Here is a 20,270-nt window from a genome sequence, read left to right as displayed (position 1 = left end):
CAAAGATAACAGTTTCGGCACGTAGACAAGATAGGGTTTATGATATTAGTAGAAGAGTATGCATGTCTTCTTTTGATCTTCCGTTGAATGCTAATACCCGAAAGTTGACGATGGGGTGCAACAAGAGGTAGCATGTTACTACAAGCACTGGCAAGAAGATGTCCCTCTTCATCAACTAATATTTTTATGTTGGTATTTTCTTTGAGTGCTATCATCTCTGGATATCTCACTCTTGCATATCCACCATAATAAGAGTTGAATTTTATTTTATTAAAAAAAAATAAATAAATAAAGTTGAATAATTTCGAAGTTTAAAAAAAATAGTTTGTTTTTATGAAAAAAAAAATATTGAATTAGAACCGTCAGTCCTCATCATTATGAGTATCCAAAATTCCCCATTTTCGATAATTAGGCAATTTTCTCAAGCTCATAGCTTTTGAAGCGAAGTTATAGTGGACGGCGTAAGCGAGTTTCCTTGTTTGTGAAAGATTAAAAACTAAATGAGATAGCAAGGCTGTATCCAGGAGGGGGGTCTGACCCCAACCCTCCTAAATTTTTGTCTGACTCGTAAAACGCAAGAGATTTCGGTAAAGATCGTTTTACAATTTTGTATTTTTGCTTGTGTTGTGCCAAGGACGACCCTTGGACATAGGGCCAAAATATTCACTGAATTGAATTCCACTGTCTTGGGAAAATTTTCCCTATTGTTTTCTAAGCGAGTTTCTTTGTTTGTGAAAGATTAAAAACTAAATTAGATAGCAAGGCCGTATCCAGGAGGGGGGTCTGATCCCAACCCTCCGACATTTTTGTCTGACTCGTAAAACGCAAGAGTTTTCGTTAAAGATCGTTTTACAATTTTGTATTTTTGCTTGTGTTGTGCCGAGGACGATCCTTGGACATAGGGCCAAAATATTCACTGAATTGAATACCACTGTCTTGAGAAAATTTTCCCTATTGTTTTCTAAGCGAGTTTCTTTGTTGTGAAAGATTTAAAACTAAATTAGATAGCAAGGCCGTATCCAGGAGGGCGGTCTGACCCCAACCCCCCGAAATTTTTGTTTTTAAATATCCTACATTTAAAAACATTAAAATACTTAAAAACTAAATTATATAGCAAGGGCGTATCCAGGAGGGGAGGTCTGACCCCAACCCCCCGAAATTTTTTTCTGACTCGTAAAACGCAAGAGATTTCGGTAAAGATCGTTTTACAATTTTGTATTTTTGCTTGTGTTATGCCGAGGACGACCATTGGACATAGGGCCAAAATATTCACTGAATTGAATTCCACTGTCTTGAGAACATTTTCCCTATTGTTTTCTAAGCGAGTTTCTTTGTTTGTGAAAGATTAAACACTAAATTAGATAGCAAGGCCGTATCCAGGAGGGGGGTTTGACCCCAACCCCCCGAAATTTTTGTCTGACTCGTAAAACGCAAGAGATTTCGGTAAAGATCGTTTTACAATTTTGTATTTTTGCTTGTGTTGTGCCAAGGACGACCCTTGGACATAGGGCCAAAATATTCACTGAATTGAATTCCACTGTCTTGAGAAAATTTTCCCTATTGTTTTCTAAGCGAGTTTCTTTGTTTGTGAAAGATTAAAAACTAAATTAGATAGCAAGGCCGTATCCAGGAGGGGGGTTTGACCCCAACCCCCCTAAATTTTTGTCTGACTCGTAAAACGCAAGAGATTTCGGTAAAGATCGTTTTACAATTTTGTATTTTTGCTTGTGTTGTGCCGAGGACGATCCTTGGACATAGGGCCAAAATATTCACTGAATTGAATACCACTGTCTTGAGAAAATTTTCCCTATTGTTTTCTAAGCGAGTTTCTTTGTTTGTGAAAGATTTAAAAACTAAATTAGATAGCAAGGGCGTATCCAGAAGGGCGGTCTGACCCCAACCCCCCGAAATTTTTGTTTTTAAATATCCAACATTTAAAAACATTACAATACTTAAAACCTAAATTAGAGAGCAAGGGCGTATCCAGGAGGGGAGGTCTGACCCCAACCCCCCGAAATTTTTTTCTGACTCGTAAAACGCAAGAGATTTCGGTAAAGATCGTTTTACAATTTTGTATTTTTGCTTGTGTTATGCCGAGGACGACCATTGGACATAGGGCCAAAATATTCACTGAATTGAATTCCACTGTCTTGAGAAAATTTTCCCTATTGTTTTCTAAGCGAGTTTCTTTGTTTGTGAAAGATTAAACACTAAATTAGATAGCAAGGCCGTATCCAGGAGGGGGGTCTAACCCCAACCCCCCTAAATTTTTTTCCGACTCGTAAAACGCAAGAGATTTCGGTAAAGATCATTTTACAATTTTGTATTTTTGCTTGTGTTGTGCCGAGGACGAGCCTTGAACATAGGGCCAAAATATTCACTGAATTGAATTACACCGTCTTGAGAAAATTTTCCCTATTGTTTTTTAAGCGAATTTATTTGTTTGTGAAAGATTAAAAACTAAATTAGATAGCAAGGCCGTATCCAGGAGGGGGGTCTAACCCCAACCCCCCTAAATTTTTTTCCGACTCGTAAAACGCAAGAGATTTCGGTAAAGATCGTTTTACAATTTTGTATTTTTGCTTGTGTTGTGCCGAGGACGATCCTTGGACATAGGGCCAAAATATTCACTGAATCGAATACCACTGTCTTGAGAAAATTTTCCCTATTGTTTTCAAAGCGAGTTTCTTTGTTTGTGAAAGATTAAAAACTAAATTAGATAGCAAGGCCGTATCCAGGAGGGGGGTCTGACCCCAACCCCCCGAAATTTTTGTTTTTAAATAGCCAACATTTAAAAAAATTAAAATATTTAAAAAATAAATTTGATAGCTAGGCCGTATCCATGTGGTGGGTCTGACCCCCCCCCCCCCGAAATTTTTGTTTTTAAATAGCCAACATTTAAAAACATTACAATACCTAAAAACTAAATTAGATAGCAAGGCCGTATCCAGGGATAAAAAATCCGGAGAGGTAGAGCTAGGTCAACTCGCAATGTCATTCTATCATCATTAACCATTTTCATAGATTTATGTTGCCCCAAATTTATAACAAATTGCCTGAGTTAACAAGCCCACGTTAGACTCTATTTTAATGCAAAATGATTTAACACCAATTAAGCTATTGAATACCTTTTACCAATGTCTCTTGTAGGCGTCAAATCTATTAAGTATATGAGCATATTCTTTGTATTGTTGATGCAAGCATCCCATTCCTCATTCTTTAATTACCCGTGAGGCATTCTTAACCAACGTAATAACTTTTCGCAAATACCTTTTCGCAAAAAATTCGCAAATAGAGTTGTTTTTACGTCACAATTTTCAACTTAAAACCATTCTAACTATAGCATCCCGTTCCTCATTCTTTAATTACCCGTTACGCTTTCTTAACCATCGGAAGTTTAATTTGGTTATTGAACTTAGAAGTAATTACCCTTTTCAAAAACATTAGTTATTCTATTAATGAACCCGTGAAACAAAACCAGTCTGATTGCATTACACAATCTCGCTCCTAGTTCCAAAATATGGGTGTTGCCTTAGAAACCCGTCTGGCAACTCATGTATCGTTCATATTAATAGCTGACTGTCCTTGGTAACTTAATGTACCGGTTAGACTACTTTCTACTGCAATTCAATGTATTTTTTCATGTATTTTTGATATATATAGAATAGACACTACTGATGTCGATACGCCCGATACCACAAACAGCCCTTCCACAGGGACTATGGAGGGTCATATCATCATCAAAACTATATATATATTGGCCCTTTGAACTATGTTAAACAAAATGGGTATCTCAAAATTTTTATAAGACTAGTTGGGGGGAGGGGCCTGTAGAGTGGGGGGGCTATTTTCCTTCCACTCTTTTTGGTCACTTAAAAAGGGCACTTACAAATTTAATTCCCCTTTGAATGAGCTATTACACATCTCTCTATGATAATCTGGCCACCCCCTAGCCCTGCTAGAAAAAAAGAAAAAAAAGGGAGACAGATCAGTGCTACCCATGCAAAAAAGTCATTTTCCTTGGTGTTAAAGGTGGGGGACTGTAATTTTTCTACCTAAGGTTTTGGACCATGCTGATTCCAATTGTGCACTTTTTATTTCGATTTTACACCATTTTCAAGTGGTTTCAGGCTCTTTTGCGAAAACTTCATAAATTTCTTTTCGCAATAAACTTTTGCTTCTAAAATCAACCGAAACAATAGTTACCATTCCTGATTCAGTGTCAAATGGCAATTTTTCTCACTAGACAGTTATTTTTTCAAAACACGTTTCTTAACTATTGGTTACTATGGGCTCTGGTTCGCTCTTTACTAGGTTGCAGCTGCCGCTGCAACCATGATTCAAGAAACTTCAAACTAATGTTGAAGTTCAAACCGTGTTGATTGATATATCCTATTTACGGTGAAAATTACATTTTTTTTCTACTGAAAAGTACAATCTTAATAATTTCAATAATTTGTTGTAATTCAATAAGCAAGTCACAATTCCAACAAAAATTGGATTTTTTTTTAGACTTGTTTCAATTCAATAAGCAATTCACAATTCCAATAGAAAAATTGGATTTTTTTTTTTGACTGGTTTGAATTCGAGCAAAACACTTTGTTGGAAATAATTTTTTTTTTTTTTTACAGTGCAGCTTTTCCACTTGAGACAGGACACCAAAAGTGCCGTTTTTATTGCCATTTGAACTTGATGATGGTGGAATTTATACGAAAGACATAGATATGTGCAATATCTTTTATATGAGCTATAAAAGATCTGTCAACGATGTTCTGGTAGCCTGCTAGTGCCATCGTTTGAGAAAAAGCACAAAAAGTGCCATTTTAGTGCCATGTGGCACTTGCAGATGGCAGAATTTATAAAAAGCACGTATATATGAGAAATAGCTTTAGAATTTGCCATTAAGAATATCTCTATGATGTTGTGGTAGCCCGCTAGACCTGTTAAAAAAAAAAAAAAAAAAAAAAAAAAAAAAAAAAAAAAAAAAACGGGAGATAGATCAGTGCTACCGATGAAAAAAAGTGATTTTCCTTGTTTTTCAGGGAGGGGAACTGTAACTTCCCTGTACAAGGTTTTCGATCACGTTGATTCCAATGGTACACTTTTCATTTTGATCTGACGCCATTTTCTAGGGGTTTGAGGATTTTTTTTCGAAATCAGCATAAATTTCTTTTCGCAATAAACTTTTACTTTTAAGACGAACCGAAAAAATAGTTATTCTTCCTAAGTCCATGTCAGATGGGAATTTTTTTTACTAGGCAGTTTTTTCAAAACGCATTTTTTAACTTTTGGTTACTATGGGCTGTGGTTCGCTCTTTACCAGGCTGCAGCTGCTGCTGCAACCTTGATACCTTGCCGGGACATGCTTTAAAAAATGAGCCTGGAAAATGACTGGAAAAAAACCCAGCGAATACCGATACCGATATTCCCGATACGATACATGCGATACAAATAAGCGCGATACCGATACGCGCGATATCGATACGCCTAATACCACATACAACCCTTCTCCAAGGACTATGGAGGGCCATATGATCATAAAAACCATATATATTGGACCTTTGAACTATGTTAAACAAAATGGCTATCTCAAAATTTGTATAGGACTAGTTTGGGGGGAGGGGGCCTGTAGAGACTGGGGGGCTATTTGCCCGCCAATCTCTTTGGTCAATTTAAAAGGGAACTTATAAATTTAATTCTCTTTCAAATGAGCTATTACACGCCTCTCTATAATGCTCTGGCCAACCCCTATCCCTTCTAGTAAAAAAGAAAAAAAAAGAAAAAGGGAGACAGATCAGTGCTACCCATACAAAAAAGTCATTTTCCTTGGTGTTCAAGGTGGGGGACTGTAATTATCCTATAATGGGTTTTGGACTATGCTGATTCCAATGGTGCACTTTTTATTTTGGTTTGGCGCCATTTTCAAGGGATTTCAGGCTCTTTTTCGAAATCGTCATAAAAAAGTTTCGCAATAAACTTTTACTTCTAAGATTAACTGCAACAATAGTTACCATTCCTGATTCAACTTCAGATGGCAATTTTCCCTCACTAGACAGTTTTTTTGAAAACACGTTTTTCAACTTTTGATTACTATGGGCTGTGGTTCGCTCTTTACTAGGTTGTAGCTGCCGCTGCAACGATGAAAAATGAACCGAATCCTAGAAGGTCAAAGAGGCTGGCTTCCGCCTTTGCGTTGGAAAGAATTAGAGATTGAAACGCTTTGTAGTTTTATTTTATTTAGTATATAGACTTTTGTTTCAAGTAGTTTTAGTATAGTTTTATTACTGATGACGGTCACTATATATGTGACTGAAATATCTGGTATTTCTTTTGAAATTTATCTTACACTGTCTATTAAAAAGGAATTTATCCCTATTTTGAACTTTTATTTTATCTTCATGGAAAGGCACTGTGGTCTCCGAAATTATCTACTACTGGGTATGAAAATCAACACGGCCAAAACTAAAGTCATGGAACTAAACATACGGTCGGATTATCAGCTTGTGCTTTACGGAAGTAGAAAGGGGGGTGCTACTCCGGTACGAACCACGTGGTTTATGGTCCAAATATGGGCATAGAATACTGACGGGGCTCCAAATATGGGCATAGAGTCATTAGGGAGAACACGTGGTTAATGGGGTCAATGACCTAAATTTCCAAACAACAACAACATCGACCTTGACATTCGCTGAGAGCGTGCACTTACAACAACAACAACAACATCGACCTTGGAACACCTGTGCTGTCGACCTCAATTCACCTATCATGAATCAATAATTCCCCTTAGAAACAACAAATTAATTTCCCCTTTCTTAACAGATCAATCAACCAATGACATCATCTGTCAGACTTTAAAAATTTTCGCCTAGAAACGATTCTCCAGGAATAGATCCAAGTCATTAATGTCTTTGCCTCGGAAAAAACTCTTTTGGTCGAACTCCAAAGGATATTAATAGCCAAAGGCCATGGAAACAATTCTCCAAGAAACATCTTAGCGATGAATTGTTTTAGCGCGGGAATCAGGTTTCTTATTAATTTGAAATGCATTAGCGCAACTATGCCAAAAACAAAAGGAACACGCTGAATTACGTTTAGGGATTATTTGGGCGAAACTGTTTTAGACAGGTTATGGAACTATTTCGGCGAAACAGTTAGAGACATTTAAAACATGATTTTGAAGAGATTTTAGAAGAGAATTTAATGGTGAAACTCTTTGGTCGTTATAATACACAAGTTTCATTTGAACAGTGTTGTGAGGTCCTCTAACCCAACCCCAAAGGGTTCCAATCCTCCTACTCAACCCCGAAGGAAGCCCCCGGTCCTCAAAGGCCCCGGATCCCCAAACGCCCTCCCTGGGCCCCAAAGGTCCTCCCCCGGTCCCCATACATGCACACAAAAACTTACACACACACACACGCAAAACTTACAAACACACACACACGAAAACTTACACACACACACGAACACTGACACACACGAAAAATTACACACACACGTCAAAACTTACACATACACACACAAAAACTTACACACACACACACACACACAAAACTTACACATACACACGAAAACTTACATGCAGACAAAAACTTACATGCACACAAAAACTTACACACACACACAAGCAAAACTTACACACACACACACACTAAAACTTACACACACACGCCAAAACTTACACACACACAAAAAATTACACACACACACACACAAAAACTTACACATGAATACAAAAAAAACACACACACACACGCACAAAAACTTACACACACACACACACACACACAAAAACAATACACACACACACACGAAAAAAAACACACAAACGCAAAAAAATACTCACAACCACACATAAACACACACTAACACAAACACACACACACAAACTTACACAAACACACAAACAAACAAAAAAAAAACACACAATCAAAATAACACACACACACACACAAAAACTCACACACACACACAAAAAACTTACATACAAAAACAAAAGCTTACACACACAAAAACTTACACACACACACACAAAAACTTACACCCACACACAAAAACTTACATTCACACAAAAACTTACATGCACACAAAAACTTACACACACACACAAACTTACACACACGCACAAAAACTTACACACACACACACACGAAACTCAGAGAAGAGAGAAAGTAACAAAATGAAAAATAAAATCAAAAAGGGTGAAAAAACGAGGATTTTGTCAGCCAGCGAACCATGAAGAAGACAAAATATAAGCAAATATTTCGACAAGGACCTCCGCCAAGTCGTCCTCAGTGCTAAACAAAAACAAAAAATACAAGAAAAAAAAACGAGAATCTAACCTTTCAAAGTTTCCTGTACAAAGACAGAATAGACACTGAATAAAAAACCAGGCAGGAATCAATGAAAATGAAATTTACCAAGATGATTGTGTAAGGATCTTTCATCTTGCATTAATTTTAGCTGGTCTACAATTTCGGTTTTCATTAGATATGCAAATAGGTTCTTTTAAGTTTTTTTGGGTGAAAATATTGATTGAGTCTTTCAAGATTAAACTGTCGTAAATTGGGCTTAATGAAATATCTCCAGTATCTCTATTTATTGCTAAATTTTGTTTCATATATTTTTTTATCTCAATTACATCCTTAAAAGTTTGTGGTACGCCATTAGCAGTTGATATTAAAGTTGCCTCGTCAAACAGAACTAGATGGGTCGGGTTTACGAAAATATGCGAAGCCAATGCCGAATCAAAGTTGTCATTGTTATTTTTTAATCTCAGGGACTTGTCTATTGAAATTTTGTGCTCATGCAAACGTTCACCTAGTTGTTGATGGGTTCTACCAATGTAAAATTTTCCACAAGAACAGGGGATTCTGTAGACACCACTACCCAGTACAGGGTCTGTTTTATCCTTTTCTGAGTTAAAAAAATGTTCAACCTTTTGTTCGGTTCTGAAAGAAACAGAGAGATTATGTTTATTTCAAATTTTTCGAAGTTTATCGCAAAGTTTCGGGATGTATGGTAAAACGATGAAAGTTTTTTTCTCAATTGCCGGTGTAACTGAATCAAGGGGGACAAGCTCCCTATTTTGTTATTTTATCTTTTTTAATCGTCTATCTATTATAATTTCAATGAATTTGTTTGGGTAACCATTGCAGAAAAGAATATCCTTGACATAATTTAGTTCAGAAGTTATATGATTATGGGAAAAAATTTTTAAAACTCTGTCGATTAAAGAGATTATTACCCCTCTTTTTACAGAAGGAGGGTGGTGGGAAGAGAAATGTAGATATCGATCATTATGAGTCGGCTTTCTATATATAGAAAATTCAAGACCAGGAATAGTTTTTATAATCAAAACATCTAAGAAAGGCAGCTTACCTGAATCTTTGAGTTCCATTGTGAACTGGAGATTCGAATCAAAAGAGTTCAAATGTGCCAAAAAATCTCTTAGAGAGTCTTGTCCATGTTCCCAAACAGAAACGATATCATCAACAAAACGAAACCAGATGGAGTGTTTTAAGTGTAAACTATTCAAAGCAGACTGTTCTATGAAATCCAAGTAAAATTTGACAAATAAGGAGACGAGACAGTGCCCATGGATAAGCCCATTATTTGAAGAAAAAATTTTGTTTCGGAATTTAAAATACGAGGAGTATTTGTTGCAAAGACGGACAAGGGTCATTATTGTATCAATTTCCAAAGTTTTGTAATCCGACCAAGCTGAATTTTCCTCTAATTTTTTTTGTAAAGCCTGCTCACAATTATGAACATCGCATGAAGTGTACATAGAAACTGCATCGAAACTAGATAACACGGTATTTTCTGTTGTACTTTGATTTTTTAACTTCTCAACAAGATCTATTGAATTTTTTATATAGGATTTCTGTGTGCTTAAAAGAGGCTTAAAAAATGGTGGCTAAGAAACTTCCTATACCCATAGCTGGAGAACTATAACATGCTACAATAGGATGTAACGGGTTATCTTTCTTATGGATTTTAGGCAGACCATAAAACTTAGGGGCTGAACAACCTTTGGGATAAAATTTTTTGTACATTTGAGGGGTCATTAGTCTAGTATCTTTTAAAATTCATAGTTCCTTTCTCAACTTCTGTGTGTATTTGTCCGTGGGATCAAAATTTATTTCTTTGTAAACATTTTTCTCCATTAAAAGGGTGTTAACTTTTAATTCATAATCTGCAGAATTCATAATTACAACTGTGTTTCCCTTGTCCGCTTTCGTAATTACTGTGTTTTTGTCTTTTTTTAAATTTCGGAGGATTTTAAAATCCTCCGAAATTTACCAGTAAATTTACCAGTAACCAGTATTTGTATTTTGCAGCAACTATTTTTATATGGTTAGAACTATTTTGGATTTGTGTAAAGTATTTTTCTATTTTTTTAAGAATAATTTTAGTTTTGTAATAACTATTTTGGATTTTATTCAAAGTTCTTGTATTATGGAAGGAATATTTTTGTTTTGTATGAACTATTTTGGATTTTTCTTTGAACTTTATGTATTCTGTATAAACTATATTCGATGTTGTTAGAATTTCTGTGTTTTGTTACACGTATTTGTGTTTTTGCAGCAGCTATTTTTATCCTGTTAGAACTATTTTGGATTTGTGTAAAGAATTTATGTATTTTTAAGAACTATTTTTGATTTTGTTTGAACCTTTTGTATTTTGTAGGAATATTTTTGTTTTCTAAAATCTATTTTGGATCTCGTTTGAACTTTTTGTATTCTTTAAATGTTTTTAGAATTTTTGTGTTTTGTAACAAGTATTTTGTATTTTTTCAGCAACTATTTTTTACTCTGCTAGAACTATTTTGGATTTCTGTAAAATATTTTTGTATTTTTAGGAGTAATTTCTGTTTTGTAAGAAGGATTTTGGATTTTTGTGAGAACTGTTTTGGATTTTGTTTGAACTTATTGTTTTGTTTAATAACTATTTTGGATGTTGTTAGATTGTTATGTTTTGTAACGAGTATTTGGGTATTTTGCAGCAATAATTTTTTGTACTGTTAGAAATATTTCAGATTTGTGTAAAGTATTTTTGTATTTTGTACGAATATTTTTTGTTCTGTAAGCATTACTTTGGATTTGTTAGGACTTTTAGTATTTTGTAAGAATTATTTCTGTTTCATAAAAACTATTTGGATTTTTTAACTTTCTGTGTTCTGTAAGAACTATTCTGGATGTTGTTTGAATTTTTTGTGTTTTGTGACAAGCATTTTGTATTTTGCAGTAAGTATTTTTATTCTGTTAGAATTATTTTGTATTTCTGGAAAGTATCTTTGTATTTTCGAAGAGTAATTTCTGTTTTGTAAGTAGAATTTTGGATTTTTTTTTAGAACGTTTTGTATTTTGTAAAAACTGTTATTGTCTTGTAAGAACTATTTTGGCTTTTGTTTAAACTTTTTGTATTCTGTAAGAACTATTTTGGATCTTGTTAGATTTTTGTGTTTTGTAATAAGTATTTTGTTTTTTTGCAGCAACTATTTGTTATTCTGTTAGAACTATTTCAGATTTGCTTAAAGTATGTTCGTATTTTGTAGGAAAACTTTTGTTCTGTTAGAACTATTTGGATTTGTTAGAACTTTTTTTATTTTGTAAGAATTATTTCTGTTTTATAAGAACTATTTAAGCAATTTGCCAACAAAACTAACCCTATAAGCCATTTAAACTAAAAATCAACCGTTTAAACTTAAAGTAAAATTTCCAAGGTTCCACAGCCAAAGTTTTAGTTCTGACCCGGTTTCTGCTACTTCTGCCCCGATTCCAAAGTTCCGGTTCCTTCACTTCCGGATCCACCACTTCTGCTCCCGATTCCACAGTTCTGAATCCACCAATTTCTCTCTGGGTTCCACCGGTTCCAGGGTTTTTTATGCGGCAGTCCTGGTGGTAACCTATGGCTGGTCATCGACAGAGGCTAGTTTATTTTGCGTTTTTGAACAGTATTATTTCTAGTTTGGAAGAATAAACACTTACGTCGTATTTTAAAAGGTGAAGATGAAATATTTCAGGAAAGTGTGAGTTTTCACAATAATGTTATCGTAGCATTGAATGCTCACATTCACGTCCAGGCATTGTATTCTCTTTCCTGTTCCAGAGTCAATTATTCAGTTATTTCTATATTGCGATATTGTTATGATAATTCTTGTGTGCGTATTACGTGTCTGTCATATATTTCTGATCCGGTAGATGTTAGACAAGGCGTTAGACAGGGAGGCATTTTATCTCTTTATATATTTGAATGTGTCCTCGCTACTTGTTTAAAACATATATCTCCTGCTGTACTTTTAGTTAGTTTTTCTCGTCGAGGGCTGTCTCAGACATTCCGTAAGCTGTCTTCTCTTCTTAGTGATATTGGCCTATCTGTTAATGTTGGAAAGTGTGAGTTTATGTGCTATAGTAGTAGATTGTCTGTATCTTCACTAAACCTTGGTTCGATTTCTATACTTTGTCCGGATAATGTTAAGTGGCGTTGTATATCGTTTTGCCCGTCTATTTCTGAAACTCGCTCCGAGTTGTTTACTAATGCATTAAAAAATATCATTTGTCGTATGGTAAGATATTACCAAATAGAGGGCGTTATAGCTGTAAGGGTCTAGAACAGTTTTGTGAAAGTTTTTCTCTCCAGGAGTCAATTTCCTATCTGGATTCCACCACCTGCTGAGGAGAAAAGATTTACAGAAACTTTGAAGTGGTTACTTTAGATGTTGTAAATATCTGATCTATTTACCGGCCGTTTCAAAAATATAAATATTGTATCTCGTTATGGTGTGATTGATGCTTGCGCACGACTGATCAGTGGTGATCCTAATATGATTATGAATACTTGTAATGTTGTTTCTGTCAGTGACCCCCTAGTTTGCTTTTTCATCGTGATTTCGGTCAAATTGTATTTTTTTGTTTTTTGTTTGTTTTTGTGTTGATGTTGTTATTTATTCTTCTATATTTTCTATTACTCCAAAGTTTCATTTCTAATTTTCATTTGTGAGTTATAAATAAATTATTACTATTATTATTATTCCAGTCGGATACATCGGCACGGAGGGAGAGATGCAAAGACACGCACACATAAACAGAGTCAGACACACAAACACAGACAAAGACAAACACAGAGACAGGCAAAACCACTGTCAGACACACAGACACGAAGCGAGAGAGACAAAAAACAGAGAAAACACACAGAGTCGGACACACAAATACACAAAGACAGGCAAAGAGATAGGCAAGCTCACAGTAAGACACACTGGTACGGAGAGAGAGAGAGACAAAACCACACAGTCAGACAAAAAATTCACAAAGAAATTCATAGGGATAAGCAACACACAGTCAGACACAAAGGCATGGAGAGAGAGAGACAAAAACCACACAAACACACAGAGTCAGACACACAAACACAAGAAGAAAGACACAGGGACAAGCAAACACACCGTCGGACACTTAGGCACGGAGGGAGAGAGAATAAAAACACACAAACACACAGAGTCAGACGCACAAACACACAAGGACAGACACAGAGACATGCAAACAAATAGTCAGACACACAGGTACGGTATGGATAGAGACAAAAACACACATAAACGTAAAGAGCCAGACATACAAAGACAGACACAGAGACAGGCTAACACACAGTCGGACACACAGGCACGGAGGGAGAGACAATAAAGACACACAAACAGACAGAGCCAGATGCACAAACACACAAAGACTGACACAGAGACGGGAAAACAAACAGTCAAACACACAGGTGTGGATAGAGAGAGAAACAAAAAACAAACATTCAAACAAAAGTAGTATCCCTTTAATACGTTTCAAGAAAGCCAACCCCCTTCAATCATCAGTACTAGCACGTTTTTTAAGACCACGCAGAATGGGGATTCCCCCAGTGTCACAATCTACACAACCAAAAGTCATAGATGGCATTGCAGTTAACTATAGTTATAGATGGCAACATGCTATCTTTTCCTACGACAGAATTTTTAGCTTCTAAGCAGTTTTCTTCCATTGATTTTATAGAATTTATGTCTGGTGCAGGAATCTGACGTGAGACACATGATTTTCTGTGGTAAAAGAATAACACGTTGCTCAACTGAGCCAATAAGTTATTGATGATATTATATTCCTAGAAATACATTATGGATAATCAATGTATTCTTTCTGGGGATCTAGCCAACTGGTGTTAAGCGTCAGTATGTCGTGCTAAGTTAATTGTGCAATCCATTTCTCAATTGGAGTTTGATATATGGTAATGGCTATCAGTGATTTGTTTCGCGACACCTTTTTGGCATCATTCCAAGAATATGCATACCACAGTGGTTTGAGATGCTTGCTGGACAGACATATTCTTTTGATGGTCAATGAAACTTGTTTAGATCTCCGAAAATTTTAGTGACTACAACCGGCCAGGTATCCTTTTTGGAGTTCAATGGTTTTGAGGACACCGGTATTCCATTACCTGGGGCTTGTATATGAAACTAGGGACCAGAATTCCCTACAGAGGGCCTCATTCCCACACTCATTGTTTTTACTTTGATTTTTTGGGGGGAATTAGAATTGTTCTCACTTAAAATTTTTTGAGAATTATAATTTTTTTGGATCATAATTTTTTGAACTTCGAATTTTTTTTGGACTTCAATTTTTGGACAGATTTTTTTAACTTCCTATTTTTTGAAATAAGAATTCCGTGGGCCTTTTTCTAGCTTATTGGGGGATTTTGTTAACTTAAATTTTTTACACACAGGAACGCAGTCACACACAAACAGACAAACAGCCATGTAGGGAAAACAGACACGCAGGAACGCAATCACGTACAAACAGACACGCAACCATGCAGCCAAAAAAGAACCACAGATAGACAGACAAAAAGAGGAAACACAAAGACAGATAAAAATTGCCTTGTTTTAAGGAAGTGTTTGGTGTTACATGCTAGAATTAGGCTTGGTTCAAGGAATATATCCTGAAAAATCTTCAAATATCTTCAGCAACAATCAAAGTCTGACTGCTATTACCAAAATCTAATTTGATGCTATCAAAGTCAGGTTACCTATCAACGAAACTTAACATAGTGCTATCAAAATCGGGTCTGCTATTATAAAAATTATCAAAATCTTCTCAAACATTATCAAAACCCTACATGATATTATCAATGTCTTGCAAGATATTACCAAATCTTGTTAAATATTACAAAATCTCGTCTTGAAAAATCTAGAATAGTTCCAGCAAATTCGTGTCTGTTACTATCAAAATATTATTGGGTATTACTAAAATATTATGTGATATCATCAAAATCTTGTCTGATATTATCAAGTATCTTGCTCTACATTATCAAAATCTCGCCTGATATAACGAGAATCCCCTGTTGCATTACCAAAGCCTGAAGTGGTATTATCAAAATCATGCAAGTTATTAACAAAATCTTACCTGGCATAAAAAAATATTTTCTGGTACTATCAAAACGTGTTTTGATATTGTCAAAATGTAAAACGGTGTCATCAAAATAATATCTGCTATTACCAAAATTTAACGTAGTATTATGAAATCAAGTCTGCTACCATCAAGATTATCCAAATCTTGCCAAATATTACCCAACTCTTTTAAGATATTATCAAAATCTTGTCCGAGATTATGAAACATCCCGCACTACCATATAAAAATCTCGATTGATATAATGAGAATCCTTTATAGAATAATGCAAGTTATTAGCAAAATCTAACATTTTATTATCATAATCCCGCAAGTTATTACCCAAATATATTCAGTAACAACCAAATGTGACTGCTATTATCAAAATCTAATATGAAGCTATCAAAATCATGTTACCTAATAAAGAAACTTAAAATAGTGCTATCAAAATCGTGTCTGCTGTTATCAAGATTAGTAAAATCTTGTCATATATTAATCTTGTAAATCTTGTAAATATTATCAAAACCTTAGAAAATTTGGAGGTGGCTGATTTGATTAGAAATTGGAATTTCTAGGTTCCTTTTTAAGGGTCAAAGTTTGTCAGAAGGCAACTAGACCCTCCGCCCCACGCTCTTTTTCTTCAAATGTATCCGATTAAAATTATGAGATAGCCATTTTGTTCAAAATAGTCCAAAGATCACATGACAATGCCTACGGGGCTAACACTACTCCCCAGAGCCTGGGGGCAAGGGTTGTAAGTTATGGCCAGGGAGCATATAAGATTTTTATGGGGAGGGTGGTCGTTTAAGCTGTTAAGTTGGCTGAATTGATTGGATATTGATATTTTTAGTTCCCTTTACAAGAGTAATAATAAATCGGAGAGCAACTAGCCTCCTCCCCACGCCCCCTTTCCTCAAATACATCCGATTGAAATTTTCAGATAGGCATTCCGATGAAAATAGTACAAAGGTCACATAACAATGCCTCCAAGGTTTATACAACCCCCCAGAGCCCTGTGGAAAGAGTTGTAAGTTATGTGCCGGGGAAATACAAGGTTCTTACGGAAGGGGCCATACGGAAATCAACCATGAGTGTGGTTCAATAGTATGAAATACAGCAAGACCCTGTATGAATTTTTTGTTTGGAGCAATAGTCTTTATTGTATCATCTTTGTTTTATTAAAACACTTTATTACGGTTTTTGACTTATTTTCATTAAAAGTTTCGTTTTCCAAGACATTGATGGCCTGCAAAGAAAAGATTTGAATGGAGTTTTAGATTGACACACATTGCTTTTTTAAATGTCAAAATAAAACAAACTGTAAAATGTCTCAATCTGTTGAGTAAATAATACTTCCCTTTGTTCGAGAATAAAACATGTTTTCTTTATTGACAATAAATATACTACAAAAATTTTTAAAACACTTGAATACCATATTTTTTTATATTTTTACAAATAAGCACTTGGAAACAACAAAACTATTTTATTTACAAAAAAAAGACACTTGTAAAACATTGAGCAACGACACGATTTGAAGTACTTCGCAGCGGTCCTCCCGGAGGGCACGGCAACTGAAACGGCGGAAAAAGGCCGTGCCGTTGCAGTTGCAACGGCACGGCCGTTGCAACTTAAGGATATAAGAAATACACTGGCATATAAAAAACAACAACTCTACCTTGCTCACACGGAGCAAACAAACTGTTCAGATGGGGAAAAGGACCCTCTTCAACCTACTATTGAATTTTATCTAGACCAAGATGTTGCCTGTATTGTAATCATTCATCTCGGTCCGAAGTAAGGTAGTATCCATAGGGTAGTACCTTCACACCGTCCGCCGACACAAAGACTTTGAAGGCACTGCAGAAGGCTGCAGATGGCTGAGAAGGCACTTTTCTTGACTTTAAATTTGAAGTTTTCAAATTTTAAATAGCGAATCACATTGACTTTCTCTCTTGAAACCAAACTACTTTCTTCACAGGCTCTATAAACATTCATGTTGAAATTCATCTCACTTAGTTTCTAGGCACCCCTTTCCAGACTTTTTTGATTTCCTCATTGTGCGTTTGCGCACAGTATACCTTTGACATTTAAGCACACAGTGAGAAATCAAGTGACGTCCATCTCGGAAAAAATAAAAGTTAATTTGGGACCTGGCGCTTTACTAGCTTCAGGTAAATGGAATCGTCCAAATTGGTAAAGTTCATTGTAGAGGTAATATGCTCATCATTTTCCAAATCATATACTGTATTGTCTGTTTTAACTTTTAACAGGATTAAATCAATATCTCCATTATAAACTTGAATTTTTCACTCCCCCTGCCATTGGAGCCGACACAAATCGCAATGAAGTTCCAACATGAGTTTTTTGAAATTTCTAAAGTGGCACTGCTAGCGGCAATATTTTTATTTACAACTACTTTTTTTATTTCTTTTTTTTCGATGTAAAAAGGTTGTATTGGAGTCTATAATGGTTAACGATATAAAGTTTGGATCAAGAATGATTCGAACATGTAATTTTAGGTGGATTACAACTCCACAACGACTCTTATTGCGGACACTCTTGCAAATTTTTACTGAAGGCTGAATTTAAAACGAACTTAAACATTTCTTTTTCAACATTCTTTTGTGCTTTAGAATGTTTACTGTCAAAAGTGTCAATCAACGTTTTCATGTAGGGATTTTGGTATAACCGGAGGATTCTACGAATCTTTGTTATCTTGAAACCACATGCCAGCATCCATTTCAAAAGAACGAAGTGTTAAACAATATTATGTTTCGGATGAAGATCGGCAATTAATTTTTGTTTCGAAGGCGTCCAGTGCATACCCCCGTCCTCTACCAAAGAAATATAAAATAGACTCAGTGAGTCCTTACACACCAGTATGTTTATGCACGGGAAAACAAAATCCTTTACCGAGTCAAAAGGCTCCGAAGGTATTTCACAAGCAATTTTGAAAAACAATCCTTATGGTCCAATCTCCTCAACAATGGCAATATTGGGGAAATTTAGATCAAAACGTTTGTTAATCCATTTGTAATTCCCACTCGACAAAGAGTAATGACACATCACCGACGGATAAAAGGAGTCCATATCCAGAGAAAGTGTGTCCGACTTTTCACTAGCGTGTTGTCAAGTCGGGTCAGCTTCCAGGATTTGATCCCCGTGGAAAGTACACCCTAATCTCATAGATCTCTCTACAAGTAAGTGCTGATCCACTTCAGTGATCTGCCCTGTTTTCTCTATGCTGATTTTAAGGATTAAATCCATCATCAGACGAGGAGGTGAAAAGAATACCCCAAATCCAACCGAAGTTCTTTGTAAATTTTTGTCCGTTTCTTTATATACAATGTCCAACATCGTCAATACATCACTTGCCAGGTACATTGTACAATATTCCTGCCCATTTTAACACCCTCCATTTCCCAAACTTTTTTTTATAAAATTCATAGTCGGCAGTGGTGCATTGACGATCATGAAATGGATCATAAACCACTTCCTTTTCCGGCAATTTTTCCACACGAAACCTCGAGGTAGACTACTCATAAGGGTATATGCCCTTACATGCTAGTAAATCATACATATCATCAACTGGAAAGCGCTGTTTAAGGAGAGGGAAACTATTAAAATTGTAGCTTTTCTGTACCTGAATTAATTGACTGAGGGATTTGGGGAAAAAAGTAATAGGAATATAAAAAACACATTTTATTCAAGCACGTATTATCATTATCAGTTGTTTCCCAAAATAAGTCTATAACTAGCAGCTTCTCGGATGATCTGGGTATGATACTATTAGGAAAAACCATCTACTCATGCGTCATCTAAAACTTCACCTGTCTGTAAACGTGCCAACGCTGGTAATATGAATCTCAAATCATAGTTGAAACTGTGTATGTAAGCCAGTAGAAAATACTGTTGTTTAACGTTCAAACTACAAGATTTATAGGCCAACCTGCGAAAGTTATCTCCCCCCCCCCGATAAAATTGGATTGCTTTAGAGATCATGATCGTGGACTGGCATCCTTCCCCCACCACCCTTAAAAATTTTCCCTTAAAAACCTAACACATCATCTTATCTTTAATGGCCATTTCGTCTTCTGGTGAAAGACTCATTGGATGGGCTGTATTACACAGCCATGAAATTGACTTATTAGCAGTTCTAATAAGCTCAGTCATGGCTGCGCCAATGAAATCTTCCTCACCCAATGTCTCGAAAACCTATACCAATTTTATGGTATTACTTAAGTTTCTCTGTGCATGTGCAAAAGAGACAGCAATGGCTGCTTGTTCTTTAAGACGATTGGAATTCAATGAATTTTCCACGTCTGTGAGATTGGTATCGCAATCTAAAACCACCTTGTCACTCTGTAAGAGTTATTTCGGAAAATTCTTCAGTTACAAGATGGCATTGTCACCCAAAGCTGTCTCGACAGATTGATACCAATGACGCTTACAGTGCCTCAAGGGATGTTTTAACTTTAATTCGGTATGGAATCTAGACAGACACATTCGACAATAGAAGTATAAGCCCCCCATGCTTTCTACCCTCACCGGACTAATGTCTGTAATAGAAAAAAGTGGTCTATTGAATCGGGCTCACTTGAAGGCTCGTAAATAAGCCATATCCAATGTTTCACCAATTCAATGGAAAGAGCCATCACTGACTATATCAGCCCCATATTATCTTTACGTTACCCCTCCTCAAATTACGTATTATATTGTAAAAGAGTTACACCAACCTTTAAATTCTCACTATCCTTCTCAAAAGTATCTATTCCTTTAAGTGTGTGTATTATCCATTTAAACAGTTAAAATCTGCTTTAGGAAGCTCTGCCTATTAACTGCCAAATCTTCCAAATA

The 20,270-nt window shown here is 35.7% G+C and overlaps 1 protein-coding gene across 1 annotated transcript in view; it reads left to right on the top strand.

Annotated features, from left to right (window-relative positions):
• The first annotated feature begins 19,491 nt into the window (after nt 1–19,491).
• The window catches only part of LOC148940768 (extracellular matrix organizing protein FRAS1-like), a 194,938-nt gene continuing 194,159 nt past the window's right edge, over nt 19,492–20,270 (top strand). Inside the window, exon 1 of the mRNA XM_089105070.1 lies at nt 19,492–19,777. Within this exon, the coding sequence (XP_088961196.1) occupies nt 19,492–19,777 (286 nt within the window). The remainder of the gene's footprint in view (nt 19,778–20,270) is intronic.

This window comes from Artemia sp. Qi Xiang Cuo, chromosome 19, assembly GCF_049724085.1.
Source record: "Artemia sp. Qi Xiang Cuo chromosome 19, ASM4972408v1, whole genome shotgun sequence".
Lineage (NCBI taxonomy): Eukaryota > Metazoa > Arthropoda > Branchiopoda > Anostraca > Artemiidae > Artemia > Artemia sp. Qi Xiang Cuo.
This window is presented reverse-complemented; position numbering and strand designations above follow the sequence as displayed.